Here is a 17,225-nt window from a genome sequence, read left to right as displayed (position 1 = left end):
TATACAATAACGGGCTGCACTTGTAGGGGGCAGATTAGAAAAGCTAAGGTGGTGACTGAATTTAAACTAGCAACAGAAATCAAGGACAATAAGAAGTCCTCCTTTAGGTATGTAGGGAACAGGAGGAAAACAAATGGAAGCATGGGGACATTGCTTAACTACTGAGGACAGCTGGTTACCAACATGCAGGAGAAAACTGAATTCCTGAATGACTACTTTGCTTCAGTATTTCACTGCACTAAGGGGAAAACCATACTAGATAAGGTTCAGAATGGGCATGGTAGGAATGACTGCCTTCCTACTGTTGACATTGAGCTGGTGCATGATCAGTTAGGAAAGTCAGAGATTTATAAGTCAGCAGGACCAGATGAACATCATTCGAGAGTGCTGAAGGAGCTGGCCAAAATCATTGCAGGACCTTTGGTGAAACTCTTCCAAAATTCTTGGTGCTTGGGGGAGGTGCCTGAAGACCGGAAGAGGGCCAATGTGCCCATCTTAAAGAAGGGGAGGAGAAAGAACCTGGGCAACTATAGGCCAATTAGTCTAACTTCTATCCCAGGGAAAATCCTGGAAAAAATTCATCATCAAGGAGTTTTCGTGTGATATGCTTGCAGAAGATAGGATTCTGAACGAGAGCCAGCATGGCTTCGTCTTAGACAGGTCTCGTCTTACCAAGCTCATCTCCTTCTATGATCAGGAAACTTGCCACCTGGATAAGAGAGAAGAGGTCAAAATTGTATACCTAGACCTCCAAAAAACCTTTGATCTGGTATCCCACAATGTTCTCACGGGAATATTGGAGGATTGTGGGCTTAACTGTTTGTTAGTTAGGTGGGTAGGAAGCTGGCTGCAGGGTAGGACCCAGAGAGTTCTAATGAACGGATCTGTGTTGTCCTGGAGAGAAGTGGCCAGTGGTGTCCTTCAAGGGTCCATGCCTGGTCCCGTGCTTTTCAACTTCTTTATCAATGATTTGGATGTGGGGGTAAAGAGCTCACTGGCCAAGTTTGCAGATGACACCAAACTTTGGGGGAGTATGGTCATGCTTGAAAACAGGCTTCAGATATAGGCGGACCTAGACAGGATCGCAAGTTGGGCAGATCAGAACCAGGTGAAGTTCAACACTGAAAAGTGTAAAGTACTCCATCTGGTGATGAATAATCCCCAACATACTTACAGGCTCGGTGGCATCAAACTGACTAGCACCATGACTGAAAGGGACCTAGGGGTAATAACAGAACATGAGCTGTTAGTGTGATGTTGTAGCCAGAAGGGCAAACAATACTCTGGCATGCATCAACCAATGCATCTCAAGCAAAACCAAGGAAGTGATTCTTTCACTTTACTCAGCATTGGTGAGACTGCAGCTGGAGTACTGCATCCAGTTCTGGGTGCCACAATTCAACAAGGAGGTAGAAAAGCTTGAGAGAGTCCAAAGAGCCACCCATATGATCAGAGACTTGCAAGGCAAGCCATACAAGGAAAGGCTGAGGGACTTGGGTCTCTTCAGCCTAAAAAAAGAGAACGCTGAAATGGGACTTGGTAGTAGCTTACCGCTACATCAGGGGAATACATCAAGGGCTTGGTGAACAACTGTTCACCACAGCACCCTTGGGGAAAACCAGGAGTAATGGCCACAAACTCCTGGAAGACTGTTTCAGGCTTAACGCTAGGAAAAACTTCTTCATAGTAAGGGTGTCCAGACTGCGGAATAAACTCCCTCCAGAGGTAGTGCAATCACCTACCCTGGAAATCTTCAAGAGGAGACTGGATGCTCACCTCACTGGGGTCACCTGATCCCAGGTGTCTTTCCTGCCAAGTGCAGGGGGTTGGACCCGATGATCTTGTGAAGTCCCTTCCAGCCCTAACAATCTATGAATCACTTCAGTCAAGGACAGGAAAAGCTAGGGAAAGACCTTGAATGATTTACCAGATGTCTGTTAGTCAGGGCATACAATCTAATTAATAGATACAAAAAAATCCGAAGGGTTTGTCCACACCGTGTTGGCTGCCATAAGGCAAGATTTCTATTAGGATGATATCCCTAGTTCTTGTTGTGGACCCAGGAATTAGCCATGTCTTCTTTAGTTTACCTTACTTTCTTTTAATCTTCTTTCAAGTAACTCTTGTTTTCTTAAATATCTAGATTTAAATTTAGAGATGACCTGACATGGGTGCTGACTATTCTTTTGAAGTAGGGGTACACCAGTAGAGATTTTCTTGGCGAGTACAGATAGCCGATTATTCATCAACCAGATTGGCCAATACCAATCCAATAGCTGATTTACAGGAGCATAGCCGGGCAGTGTGGAGAGCAGCTCCCTGCAGGTATGTCTGTAGAGGGGAAGGGGCATGGAGGGGACAGATCGAGGCCCCCCATGGTGAAGGAAGGAGTGGGGTAGGGGCTGGAGCGGGGAGTGGGACAGAGCTGCAGGCAGCTTGTCCAGGGGATCAGCACCTCAGTGCTTAAAAATGGGGGCATTTGAACTAAAGCTTGTCAAATGAGCTTTAATTCAAGTGCCACTGCCACCATCTTTAACTGTGGGGACACTTATAGGAGCAGAGCTGAGCAAGGTAACGGTGGATGCAGGCTGTTTGCTGTGGGCTAGGGGCTTGCCACCCCGCTGTCTTTGCCCTGAGAGCTGCGTGCTGGCTATGCTGTGTCCCCAACCCGCTTGGTGGTGGCAGGTACAACTTGCCACTGCCGCTGGATGGGTAGGGGATGTGTGGCTAGCGCATGGCTCCTGGGGCAAAGACAGCAGGGCAGAAATCCCCAAACCCAGTGGGTAGTCCACATCTGCCCTCACCCTTCACACAAATGCGGGGGGGCACATGCCCCCCATGCCTCCCCCAGGGGTGCGCGCAGCAGCAGGGAGCCATCCCCCTCCCCTCCCCCCCGTGCCCCCTGGACAAGCTGCCTGTGGCTCCATCCCGCTCCCCACCCTGGTTCCAGGGTCCCATTCACTGGCTTGGCTGGGCAACTTCCCCAGCCGCAGCTCCAGCCTCTGCCCCACTCCCTCCATCACCCTGAGGGCATCAATCAACCCCTCCACACCTTCCCCTCCACACACTTACCTGCAGGGTGGTGTTCAACACAATACCTGGCTGTGCTTCTGGCTACGTGCATGCTGCAGCTGTACTCATGCACATGGCGTCTGGAGGCCCTGGCCAGAAGGCATATTTTATTTATCAGTACCTTATCAGGTATACCAGCCAAAAAAGCCAATAGCCAATAATGTTAATTTTCCTTTTATTAGTGCCAATCCAATATGGCACTGATATATCGGTGCACCTCTATTTGGAAGAAGCAGCAAATAAATAACTGGATATCAAGAGTCAGAGCAGGGAGCAAAATATCCTCTTGCTATACTGTCAAAGGCACCACAACCCAGGAAGTGCTGTTGTGTCACAAGGAAAGCCTAGAAATCAGGACACGGCAGGCCTACAAAACCAACAACAAAACCACTGGCTAAGGACCACGCCCAATGTGCATATATATTTAGTATTATAAAAAAAATACATAGTCCACTAATTACCATGGTGACTCAAAAGAAAGACAACCCTAAATATAAGACAACACCTAATAATTAGATTCTATACCTGGAAAATTACAACAAAGTATTAGAGGGTTGTCTTTAATCCCCACCCCCTTCCAATTTTATAGTTTAGTCCTAGCATCTTGAGGGCTCAGCACAGGAAGCACCATCCTTTTGGCAGGATCACTAGCAGGACTTGTCTTATCACTCCTCAACAGGCTAATAAAGCTAGTGCAAAAAAATCACACTAGCAGAAAGAAGACATGGGAACCAGCATTTTTTGCATTCCTTGCACACAAGCTCACAGCATTACAACAGCAACGAGCCTCTCTCTTCTTTTGCCTTAGGCCAAGCAAAAACAAAAAGTTCTTTTTGGTCCGGTGGCACAAGTTCCAACATTACACCATGAAAAGTATGGCACCTGGGGCATGTTAGGGTGTGCAGCTGTGAAAATGCTCTACCCACTCATTCCCACTTTGCACAAGTAAAATACTATAAACATGCAATATAGCAGATATTTCAACAGGACTGGCTATATGTCAATATACACCCTCAAACTGACAGGGAACTTAAGCATGCTAAATAGAGTATTTGGTGCATGCTCTGTGGGACCAAGTGAGTCAAGAATGTTTTCACTGCAGCCAGGGGTTAATCCGGGGGGGTATGGCGGTGCAAAGGCATCCCCCTCCAACTGTGCCATGCACATGCCTTGAGCTCTAAGCTCACCAGCTGATCAACACAGGCTCTGGCCACAGCCTCTGCTTTCATGCAGTCTCAGAGCTCAGCAGACAAATACTGCCACTGCTTGTTTCCTCTTTTCCCCAGCTGCTGATAAGAGCAGACGGGGAAGTGAGGAAGATGGGGGACAGGCAAACACGAAGGGAAGATGTAAGCTAAATGTAATGCACTGTAATGTAGATGTGCGACAACAGGGGGAATGCTAGCAATGTGAGCTGCAAAACTGTGCTAACTGCATGTAACTTCAACTCCCAAACATCCTGGGGGCTGGGAGACAAAAGACAAAGGAAGCAGGAGCAGATCACGGGAAGCAGCAACACAGCACAAACACAGTGGCAGAGGGGAAATGCCTGACTGGAAAAATGATGCAGCTAGAACTGTTGGACTGTAGCAGCAGGACAGGGACACAGAGACAGAAACTGAGTGCCCTCAGGACTAGAGGCTGGTCCTGGACACCTCTAGAGGTGTGGCAGGGGTATAAGATTCTTTGAATGTCTGTACCTTCATACTAGTGCATGTTACTAGTTCCTTGTTTTTGAATGAATACACCACAGTGTTGTTGTTTGTTATCTGTTATTCAGCCTCAAACATTAACATTAAAGTACACATGCTTAATCTACTTGCATTCGTTTATTTCTCCCTAGCCCACTGTCTTGTGACCCTAATCCCCAGCATTTTCTGCATGAAGTTGGGAACCTTACTTTTCAGCTTCCTGTGCCAGTTCCTGGGGTTGTGGGGTTTATTACAAGGGCAAACATTGGCTCTCTCCCTCTGCTCCGAAGCCATGCAAAAGCAGGGGTCCAGGCAGAGTCTGTGCCGACCAAATGGTGAGTTCAGAACTCACAGCACACGTGAAGCACTGGCAGCAACTGTGCTAACATGCTGGAGAGCTCACCACATGTCACACAGCTGAAGGGTGCATGGTTGCACCCTTCTTGCTGTAATCCAGGATCTGTCCACAATTGCAGCATTTCCCAGCACAGTCTGAAGTGCTTTCTGACTACAGCATTAGAATCTAGAGCTGAATATAACAGGTATCCAATCCATGGAGCTCTATGAGGGGTCTCAGTGCCCAGTTCATCAGACCACTACAAATCCTGACAAAGATGTATATAATTGGCAGAGGGGAGGGAGGGACAAACAGGCAGGGCATGCTGCTCCTGGGAAGGGTGTTGGGACTTCAATCACTTACAGTCCCTGAGGCCTGATTACAGGTTCTCCCTTCCATATTTGCCTGTGGCTAGAACGCAACTCAATACCTTTCTAGCTGCAGAAAGTCTGAAGAAATTTTGCCTCTTCCATTCTCCTTGAGCCTTCTGGCTGATGGAAGTGGGGAAAGCCTATTACACTACATCTTGCCTAGGGTCTCAAGCAGGAATTAGGGGAAGGGTTAGAGGAAAGAAAAAAAAAAAATCAGGGTGTAGTCCCAGTACTATTTTATTCCGCTATCCTCTACCATAGTTTCCATTTATTGTGTGAATAACATTAGCAATTTAAAAGCAGCAGTAGCATGAAACAATATTTGTGATTCTTGTAGCCCTTTTTGATAACATGCCCAGAAATGGCAGTCAATTGGTGCAAATCATCTTTACTTCCAACACGTGCAAGGGAGAGTGAGGAACAGATCCAGGTGGCAGCACATGCAGTGGACCAAAAGGAATGACTAGCAAGAAAGATTAAATGAAACAGAGAAGCAATTAGTGTGATCAGCTTTTTTCACAAAAAGGTCCCTAGATCCCCTATACTAAAGGCGACTAGAAACATATTAATATTTCCCTAACAGTAGTATTTGCATACATAGAAGAATGTGATTGCTGGATATGGTTGCCACAGAGATGTTTCATAGATTCATAGATTGTAGAGTCAGAAGGGACCACAATGGATTATCATGTCCAACGCCCTACTCCTGGCAGGAAAGAGGACCGAGGTCAGATGACCCCAGCCAGGTGACTATCTAGCCTCCTCTTGAAGACCTCCCAGCTAGGAGATAGCATCACCTCTCTTGGAAGCCCATTCCAGATCTTGGCCACCCTTACCGTGAAAAACCGCTTCCTAATATCTAACCTAAATCCACTCTCAACTAGTTTACACCCATTATTCCTAGTCACTCCCTGAGGCGCCTTAGTAAACAGCGTGTCCCCTATTCCCCGTTGACCTCCCCTAATAAATTTATAGGCGGCCACAAGATCTCCCCTCAGCTGTCTCTTGTGAAGGCTGAAGAGATTCAGCTCTCTCAACCTCCCCCTGTAGGGTCTATCATGAAGGTGACTAATCATGCGAGTGGCCCTCCTGTGGACCCTCTCCAGATTCCCCACGTCCCTCTTGAAGTGCGGTGCCCAAAACTGGACACAGTCCTCCAACTGCAGCCTGACCAGTGCCGCATAAAGGGGGAGCATCACCTCCTTTGTTTTATTAGTCATGCACCTGCTAATGCACGACAAGGTGCGATTGGCCTTGTTGATGGCCTCGTTACACTGCCGACTCATGTTCATCTTGGAATCAATTATGACTCCAAGATCCCTCTCTGCCTCCGAGCTGCTGAGAAGGACACTCCCCAACCTATAGGTGTGCTGGGGGTTTCTCCTTCCCAGGTGGAGTACCTTACATTTATCTTTATTAAATTGCATCCTATTTCTCTCTGCCCATTGATCCAACCTGTCCAGGTCAGCCTGAATCTGCTCCCTGCCCTCTGGTGTACTAACTTTGCCCCATAACTTGGTATCGTCAGCGAACTTGGAGAGGGTGCTCTCCACGCCCTTGTCCAAATTGCTGATGAAGATATTGAATAATATCGGTCCGAGGACCAAACCCTGCGGGACCCCACTGCCCACCTCCCTCCAGGCCGAGAAGGAACCATCCACCACCACTCTCTGGGTGTGGTCCCTAAGCCAGCTGGCCACCCACCTGACCGTGTAGGCGTCCACTCCACAGTCCGCTAGCTTCCCAATGAGGATAGGGTGTGAAACTGTGTTGAAGGCCTTCCTAAAGTCCAGGAAGATGACATCAGCCTCAGCTCCCGTGTCCAGGCAGTGTGTGACCTGGTCATAGAAGGCTGCAAGGTTTGTCAGGCAGGATCTACCCGTGACAAACCTGTGCTGGTTTCCCCTCAGCATCGTTTCCCCTGCTGGGCCTGCACAAATGTGTTCTTTGATTATTTTCTCTAGCATTTTCCCAGGAATAGAGGTAAGACTGACTGGTCTAAAGTTACCCGGCTTATCCCTTCTCTCCTTCTTGAATATGGGCACCACACTGGCCCTTCTCCAGTCCTCAGGGACCTGGCCGGAGCACCACAAGTGCTCGAACAGCTATGCCAGCACCTCAGCTATGACACTGGCCAATTCTTTCAGCAGCCGTGGATGGAGGTCATCCGGGCCTGCTGACTCGTACCCATCCAGCTCCTCCAGGAGCTCCTTAACTATTTCAGAACTAACCGTAGGCGGACTGGTGCCAAGTGGACATCCGTCAGTGATCGAGGTAGGGGAAAATGGCTTGGTCGGTACATAGAAATACTGAAGCGAAGAACTCATTGAAGAGCTCTGCTTTTTTCCCCGCGTCAACTACCAACTGTCCTGATTTGTCCTGCAGGGGCCCTATGTTGCTCTGAGCTTTCCTTCTGCCTGCTATATACCTGAAGAAGGACTTTTTATTGTCCTTAATTGTTGAAGCCAGCCTGAGCTCAAGCTCCGCCCTGGCCTGTCTAACTGATTACCTGCACTAGCACGCCAGGGAGATATATTCCTCCTTGGTGGCTGCTCCATGCTTCCATTGCCTATACATCTCTTTCTTTGTGCCCAGACTCTCCTGGAGTTCCCTGTTCAGCCAAGGGGGCTTTTTTGCCCCCTTACCTCCCTTCCTACGTAATGGAATAGACTCCTTTTGAGCCCCAAGGATCACTCCCTTGAGATACCTCCAACCCTCCTGGACCCCCATATGCCCTACGTTCTTGAGTTGCATCCCCTCACTAACTAGCCTTCTAAGCTTGCTAAAGTTGGCCCTTCTGAAGTCCAACACCTTAGCCCCACTAGTTACTTTACCCACCCTTCGCTGGATAGTGAACTCGACCAAGTGATGGTCACTATCTCCCAGGCTACCATGAACTCACATGTTCCCCACAAGATCATCCCCTGTTGCTAAGACCAGGTCAAGCAAAGCGCTACCCCTGGTGGGACTAGACACCACCTGGGTTAGGTGGAGGTCCTGCACACAGTGTAAGAACCTCCACGAGCGGCTTGTTTTGGCTGTCTGCTCCTCCCAGCAGATATCTGGGTCGTTTAGATCTCCCATGACCACTGCCTCCCGCACCTGTGTGGCATCTGCTAGCTGCCCGGAAAATACATCGTCTAGCTCTTGACCCTGATGAGGAGGCCTGTAGTAGACCCCCACAACCAAGTCCTTTTCCCCTGGCCCCCCCTGGATCCTGACCCACAATGCCTCAGTGTTCCCCTTCTCCACCCCTGCCTTAATGGTGGAAGACGTATACTGCTCCTTAACATAGAGTGCTACCCCCCCACCTTTTTATATGATTACAATGGAAGAACTTGGTCTGTACTGCAAATGCAGACAAATAACTTTGTCAAGGAGCAGAAGACACTATGAGAAACTTAAGAGCCCTTGTAAAAACTTTCAGCTGTATTTTTGGATGCAATAAACCTTTCACATTTCTGGATTAAAAAAAAAATCAAAGACATTTTAAAACTAATTCAAGTCTTTTAGACCCAAGGTAATCAGAAATGTATATTTCCCAAACTTAGCGAACACAGCTTGAGGCGAGGAAACTACACCAGCATCATCAAAAATTGGGGTGGGAAGTTTAATGGAATTTGGCTGGGAGAGTTCAGTTCATATACTGATTAGAAGTGGGAACCACTGTTCTACAACCAATTATCTGGTAACTGTTCCAATAGCATGTAGCATGCACCATAAGGTCCTATATGTTAAGGACTGTGCGTAGAGGTCAAGATATAACACTTGACCTTAAGTTTATGCTATTATTTTTAAGTTGTTTATCACGAAGGAGATAAATATACAGTACAACTGAAAATAACCTTTTCCCAACTGTGGTTTTAACTGATGTAAGCAGAAACATTTCTGACCTAAACAATGCCTGTTTCCCATCGTTTGTATATAGTATGCTCCCCAAAAAATAAATCAATCAGTGAGTAAAGATTGAAGTTTCCAGAGAAATTGTTTGTAAAATGCTCTGGTGGATACAGTAACAAACTCATTCCTAATGGCCATTTAAAAGTGTAACAATGGGATATGCTACACCTTAAATGGCAATATGCAAGTTTCTGCAAAGGTTTCCAAATGGTCACAGAGTCATGATAGTTTTCATTTTCAAGCACTTCTGCTAACTCCTTACACTTAGGATTCCCATGTTGGGAGATAAGTGACAGTACTGCTACTTATGCACAGAACAGTTCTCAGGTAGCACAAAAAGAACAGTCTCTAAACTAGAGGTGGGCAAAATACGGCCTACCAGCTGGATTCGCCCATGAAGCCATTCTATCCAGCCTGCGAGACCCCTAAAAAAATTTAGAAAATTCATATTTATCTGTCTTTGGTTCTTGTCAAAAATGATAGGAACCAGGGACAGTAGGACCCAGGGAAAGCCCGGCGGGCTCCCGCAACAGCAGGGCCTGCCCAGCCCTGCCCCCAGCCAGAAGTCCCAGCAGGGGCTTTTGGCCTGTCACCATGTGGTTTCACTAAAACAGGAAACTCAGGTAAAGGGGGAGGGGAGAAGGGCAGGGGAGGACCATGGGCAGGGAAGAAGCCCAGGGAAAAGTGGCCCCTCCCCCGCCCCATGGCCAATGCTCCCTGCTGCAGCCGCTCGCAGCCCACACGGGGCTGTCCTGATCAGACACAGGCAGCCCCACACAGGCTGCAGTGCGGGGTGCTGGCCACAGGGCAGGGGAGGGGCTGCTTTTCCTTCTGCTCAGCACCAGCTTGTAACCCACCCCCACTGCCAGCCTGGGCCCTGTGCCAGCTCCAAGCTTACCCATCAGGGCTGAGCGTGGCAGCAGCAGCTGTGGTCTCCCCGTTTGCCACGCCAGGCAGTGTTTGCTGCTGCTGCCTGCCCAGAGCTCGCACGCTGGGCAGCCTAGAGGTGGTGGTGGCAAACACTACCTGGCATGGCAAGCTGGGGGCCGCAGCTGCTGCTGCCGCCATGCCCAGCCCCAATGGACAAGCCCAGAGCTGGCATGGGGCCCAGGCTGGGAACAGGGCTGGGTTACAAGCTGGTGCTGAGCATGGGGAAAAGTGGTCCCTCCCCTGTGGGCTGCAAGTGGCTACAGCACGGAGCACCGGCCACGGGGCAGGGGAGAGGCCGCTTTTCCCCCACGTTCAGCACCAGCTCATTCCCTGCCAGGGAGCAAGGGGTTGGGGATGCACGCTGCCCCCCACCTGTACTGCGGGGATGGAGGGCACTAGGAGTGAGCAGGTGCACGGGGCCCATACCAGTGTCCCAGGGCCAGCACCAGCAGAGCCCAGAGCAGGGCGGCAGGAGTACAGGGTCCTGGCTGGCAGGGGCTCTATGGAGCCAGGCCAGCGTCCCCCTCTCCCTGCTGGTGCAGCCCAGCCCGGCTCCACAGACCCCTGCCAGCCTGCACCCCGCTCTGGGCCCCACCAGTGCTGGCCCTGAGACATTGGTCCCAAGATGGTGACCAAGAGGCGAGGCACCTGTCAAGGGGCAGAGCTACCCATGTGGCCCTCAACAGCTTGCCAAAAGTGGGCAAGCAGCCCTCTGCCCGAAATAATTGCCCACCCCTGCTCTAAACCCTTATTAGACTAGCACCAATGCTCAAGCTGACCAGAAGTTCAAACAGAGCAACACTGGCTGGCAGTTTATTCTGCAGGCAAAATCTTGGAAAATAGGGATAGGTGGACAATCAGAATATATACTTTAAACAGACAAAAGTAAGTGAACGTGCACAGGACATGGGAGGAAAAATCCCCAAACTGAAAAAAGCAAAAGCAAGTTTCTTACTTTCTGAATACTTAATTCAAAAATAAAATCTAAAACATAATTGATTTCATTTCTAGACAAAAGAAAGCTAGATCTTGAAGTCATATCTTGAAAGTTAGATTCAAGTTAGATCTTGAAGTCTCCCGTCAAATATTTGTGTCCCATGACTCTAAGCAGATGTGGAAGAGAAAGAGCAGGAAAAATATGCTTCTATTCAAAAATAAACTTAGAGCACTAAGCTTTTGTTTATGGTTATTTATTATCATTTCTATGATGCTTATCACTGTAGTACCCAGACAGAAAGAACCATTCTGACAAAAAACAGATTTTTAGAACTCTTAACTGATATCTTAGTCCACCTCAATTATTCATTACAGTTTTGAATTCTGCCAGGTAATAATGAGATAGCTTGTTACATACAGTATTGCTCAGATGGCTGTCAGGGAAGTTTTCTGTCAGCTGCCCATGCTGGAACTGAGGTAAGTGTGCAGATAGTTCCGTCATTGGAGCAGCTCTGCAAAAATCACTTATTGCTACACAACACAGATATCTCTCGAGACACTGCAAGAAAAAGAAATGCATTAAGGTTCTATTTGCATGTATATCAAAAGTGTTTGTTTTTTTTTAATAATTCACATAAAGGAAAGTTAACCATTTTCCCATCAACTCTGTGGTGATGTAGAACTATAGAATAATTTAATGAAAATCTTGACTTGCATTTACCAGCATAAATATGCTTTAAGATTTATGAAAGTAGTCCATCAGCCACGACACCAAGTGCAAAGTAAATTAATTCAAGATAAAGGGTAAAAGCTGTAACCCACCTTGAACATTCACACAAAAATGTTACACATCTGTTCACAAAGTTACCATGTGCTTGAATATTTAATTAAACTGTCAAGAGTTAGAACAGTTTTACCTAGGTTTTAGACTGTTTTACCTAGGTCCACCACCATGCACCACACTAGTGAAGTGATAGTACACTGGTAGAATTTTTCTTTCCCGATTCATTAATTTTCTAGCTACAGATTTTTCAGCTCCTTAAATCAGTATGGCGAGTATATAGTTTAATCATGACATCTGAAAACCTGATTATGACATACAGTGCTTAGTACCCCATAATCATCTGCAGTTGTCTGGAATTACAAAAAATACTTCAAATGAATTATTAAAAACAAAAAAACTTTCAAGAAGCTCTCAGGTATTAAAGCATATTCATCTCCTCAACAAACAACAGTTGGATGAATTTATAAAAACATGACTGAATGACTGTTTAAAATATACACAAGTCCCAATACAAAAAATAGTAAGATGTGAATTTGTACTGAAACTAAACTGAAAACTAGAAGTGGAAAACAAGACTTCAAAAGACAGGAGAATATAGGAAAACCACCCAAAACAGGCATGAGAGGAAACGAAATATGACAAATGTGAGGATGCTTTAAACAATACTCAGTGTGGAAGCGTCATAGGCATAGTATTACAATATATGGAAAAGGCTTTGACCCTTTAAGTCTACCTGGATAAGAGAGAAAGTGATTCTGAAAGTCATTTACATTGAAGGAACGTCAACAGACAGTGCCAGAGTAAGCAAGCACTCTTAATAACTTCCATCTACTTCAGTGAAAGCACCCAACCCACTTTGATTAAGAAAAAAGGAAAAACACCACTTGGTCTAGGTTTGCTAGGACAATGAAAGCTGGTTCAGTTGTATTTTTGCAAATAAAGAAAAGCTAGAGATGCACCGATACATTGGTCTGATATTGGATCGGCACCAATATAAAAAAGATTGACTGCATCGGAAATTGGCATTTTTTGCCTGATATGGCCAATAACATAGCCAGTAAATGCCCTATGCATGACTGCAGCCACAGCACAGCACGTAGGCGGCGAGGAGCACAGCCCAGCAGTTTGGAGAGCTTTGTCCAGCTGGGTAAGTCTCTTGTGGTAGAAGGGGAAGTGGGGAGGGAGGGGCATAGGGGTGGTCAGATCAAAGCCTTCATGGTGAGCGAGGGAGTGGGGCTGGGGCACAGGTTGGTTCAGGTGCTGCCCAGTCATGGCAGGGCAGGATGTGGGACAGAGCCATGGCTCACCTGGGGAGCACAGGGAGGAGGAGGGCAGCTCCTGCCACTGTGCGCACCCTGGAAAGGCATGGGGGGCATGTGCCCCCAGATCTGCATGGGGTGGGGCAGGTTGCCACTGTTGGCTGGGGCCAGGGCAACACCGAGCTCTTCCCGGTGACGGGGAGGGGAGGGGAGGGGGGGACTGGGCTGAGCTGGGCTGCACTCGGGGCAGGCAGTGGTGCTGGGAGGGGGGGTTGGGGTGAGCTATGGCAAATTCTGGGGTGGCTGCAGCCCCTGCCTGCATGGCCGCCCCCCTTCCCCAGCCCCTTGGATGAGCTGCAGCTGTCCCAAGCCTTGCTCCACCCAACCCCACCCGGACAGCGCCTGCTCCAGCCCCTCCCTCCCTCCCTCACAGCAGGGGCCTCTATCTGCCCCCACCCCACTTCCCCCTCCCTTTCCACCACAACAGACTTAACAGCCAGACACTGCTCATCAAGCTGCTGGGCTGAGTATCAGAAATTGGACTGGTATCAGCCGACATGCCTCCTTAAAAACTGGCTATCAGTATCAGCCCAAAAAGATCTCCATCAGTGCACCCCTAGGAAAAGCTCATCTCATTTAGTTTGCAGCGCTAAATTAAAAGACTAAACAGGCACGTACACTGTTTGTTTCAAAATGCTTCTTATCTAATGGTTCCACTGAAATATTAAATAAAGAGATTTTGTTTTAAGAATAGTACTGGCCAATACCACTACTATAGGTTTCTGAAGGGGAAAAAAAGTAGGTGCCCAAATCCAAGTTGGACCTGCTGGGTGATACCAGAGGTCAGTATTTATGCAGTAGTATATCTAAGTCCCGGTTTGAGAGTAGAAAAGGGACATGATTCAACCTCAACACTGGTAAGGGCAAGACAGAGAATAATTAAGAGGCTGCAGTCAGAGTCCAGACAGTAGCTGTGACAGAAAGCATCACGGAAAACAGTAGCTAAAAAAGTGTAATAGAAGGCTGCTGTCTAATTGCCTCAGAACTAATGTTTTGTAAGAATAAACACAGCATAAGGCCAAGAAAAATGTTTTTTTAAACAATTTAGAAAACAAAAATAAACATAAGCTTTAAAAATAAATATAAGCTTTCCAAAACCCAAATATTACTTCACCAAGGACCTGGAAATAAAACTATGTATAACTAAAAGCAAAACTGACTAATGCATTGTCAACATTTAAAATTAGTTGTAAATTTAATTTGAAAAATTCTTTATATTTAACCATGTCAAATGGCAGGAATAAAAGGTAAGCAAACATGTTGCCTTGTGACATATGATTAAGTTAGTATCTCTCTACATTAGGAACAAAGGAGGAACAGAAAATGCTATCTTGTTATTAACCTATTCTTTATATCTCAAAGAGTCAACAAAAAAGCAAAGCATTGATCCCATTTTTTTTTATTAACAAGCTCTGGGCCATTTCATACAGATACACCTTAGCAGGGCAACTTATTCTGCAACAGTGTGTGTTTCTTGTAAATGCAACAGAGCAGTTCTGCAGTAGTGTAAATTTACTTTTTAAACTTTTCCTTGAAGTAAGCAGACTGATGATGTAAGTAATAATAAGTCTAATACCCACAGAAAGGCAGATATTGTACTATTAAAACAAAAACACAGTTTGAGGAATTTATTACAAACTGCTAGATATAACTAGAGGGTTTACTGAATTTGCAATTTCACAGAAACTGCAAAATCTGGGATTATCTGTGAACTCATTTTTTTTAAAATGTAATGAAAAATGATGGCTCTCCAGTGGGAGTCAGTGGTCCTCGCTGCCACTGCAGCTCAGCCTTGCAGCCCATCTGGGGGGAGGGAAGGCACTAGAGGATGGGATGGCCTAAAAGGCAACAGACAAGATGGGAGCTGCCCCTTCATCCCAACAGGGCCTCTCTGCTAATCAGCACTGAGGGAACCAGCTGAACAAAGGACAGCCAACAGACAAGATGGCAAACACCCTTTCGCCTGTCCTGCCTGGCCGAGGCTTCTCCACCAATAAACGCTGAGGGACAGGCAGGGTCAGCAGAGCACATCTGGGAAAAACTGCAGAATTTGCTTTTTATGTTGACCAACCCATGAAAAGTGTTTCATATCATCGCAATTAAAGTAGGTCTCTAGATATAACACCACTGCCAACCTAAAAGAGATGTTACTTTACAGCCAGTCATAGCAGGTCTGATAATGGCTTTGAGTCACACCATCAGGAATAACTGTCTGGCACATCTGGTGGGCCAGGTCAATGGCCAGACAGGTGTGGACAATCATCTCTTTTCCTACACCAGTCACAATGAAGGAATTTATAGAACTGAACTGACTACTGTTATTCAGCAGACTGTGAACAACTGATAGTGTGACCTGCCTACTTCAATGATCCCACTGTTCAGATGTACAAGCAGGTGCTATATTCGTGGAATTTATTCGACTCAACCCTAAAATCTGAAATAGTGCTAAAGAAATCAACAAGTTGCATTTCACCTAGGACTTGATTTCTTCAGTGTTTTCATTTGGTTCCTTATACACCCAGTTCATGAAGTCTTCTTAACTCAACCTTACAGTAATTGCTATAGCCCAATGGTGCTCAACCTTTTTGGCCAGCAGGCCAGATGGGCAATACCCAGGCCATCAGTGGGTCAGATCCAGCTGATGGTCCCAATCCAGCAGAGGGCAGTCATGGCAGGGCCCCATCCAGCCATGTGAAGGAGACAGGGGGCATCCTGGCTCCAACCTGGTTCTGCAGGGGGGAGGGAAGTGGCACAGCCCAGCCTTGCATGGAAACGGGCATGGCCCAACCCCAACCCTATTGGGGGGGGTGGAAAAGGGGCTTGACCCAGCCTCATGGGGCAGGGAGGTGGAGAAGGGGGCCTGAGCCAGCCCCATCCCAGCTCCCTGAGGGAAAGCGATGTGACCCAGCCCCATCCAGCTTCAGGGATGGTAGAGAGTGGGGCATGATCTGGCCCCAACCTGCTGCAAGGGGCTTAGGGTTTGAGATCTGGCAGCAGGGGAGGGTGGTCATTTTTAATGCCATCACTCCCCTACCACCAAATTTCCCAATCTGTGGAGAGCCCTACTGGCCTTGCAGGTTGCATTTGGCCCATGGGCCAGAGATTGAGCACCCTGCTATAGCCTGCATCTGAACAAAAAAATCCTTCTCCCAGAAAAGTTACTTTCTTACAGCATTCCTCCTTTCGCAGGCTAGCTAAGTGGTTAGGGATGCCAAGGAAGTACTGGTACAACACCTACTTATGAATCAACTAATTTAAGAACAGACCGTAGAGCAGGTTCTGTGAAGTGCTCTGAAATGGTTTAGTACAGTACTATTACAAAGTAATACCCGAGACAAGCAGTAATAAAAGGCAGAGATCTGCAGAACCTCATCAAAGCAGCACTTCGAGAAATCCAGTGCCCCTGGCTGGACCAACAGCCATAAAACCAACAACTTAGTGTGGATCTGGATCTCTCCTCTTGCAGAGCAAAAAAACAACTGCTAACCAGTAGTTAGGGCAGTGGGTCTCAACTTCTGGTTCTCAAGACACCGCAGGATAGACTTGAGGCACTTCTTGGAAAATGCCACCTCTGAGTTTTCACTCTTTTTGTGGCTAATAGAGAAATCCATCTGTTGCAAGGAGCTCAGGAAGACCACAGCAGTGCAGACTGCTTGTAACCCACTGGTTTCCTGTTTTAAATCTCCAGGCTTGCCTTGTGAATCATGCTTGTAAACCTAACAGTGCCAATACAGGGTGGCAGCCCGCGGCACCCTGGGAAGGATCTCAAGGCCCCCAGAGCCCGGGTGTCCTGGTGGAGAAGCAGGGACCAGACACTTCTGCTGTGAATACAACAGTTATAGAGACCCGTGACCTCTTCAGGGAAGCCACCTGCCAGGGCTGCCA

General features: G+C 47.3%; 1 protein-coding gene across 2 annotated transcripts in view; it reads right to left on the bottom strand.

Moving 5' to 3' along the window:
- Positions 1 to 17,225, bottom strand: part of PSEN1 (presenilin 1) — a 54,653-nt gene that overhangs the window by 36,787 nt on the left and 641 nt on the right. The window contains exon 2 of one of the 2 annotated variants that reach the window (XM_006272557.4): positions 11,656 to 11,796. In XM_006272557.4, coding sequence (XP_006272619.1) covers positions 11,656 to 11,739 — 84 coding nt within the window. In that variant the 5' untranslated portion in view covers positions 11,740 to 11,796. Of the gene's footprint in view, positions 1 to 11,655; positions 11,797 to 17,225 lie in introns of those variants that run through there. The other variant, XM_019496559.1, reaches the window with a different exon arrangement.

The sequence above is a fragment of the Alligator mississippiensis genome, chromosome 2 (assembly GCF_030867095.1).
Source record: "Alligator mississippiensis isolate rAllMis1 chromosome 2, rAllMis1, whole genome shotgun sequence".
Classification (NCBI taxonomy): domain Eukaryota; kingdom Metazoa; phylum Chordata; order Crocodylia; family Alligatoridae; genus Alligator; species Alligator mississippiensis.
The sequence above is the reverse complement of the archived record's forward strand: the minus strand, read 5'-3'. Positions and strand labels throughout refer to the sequence as shown.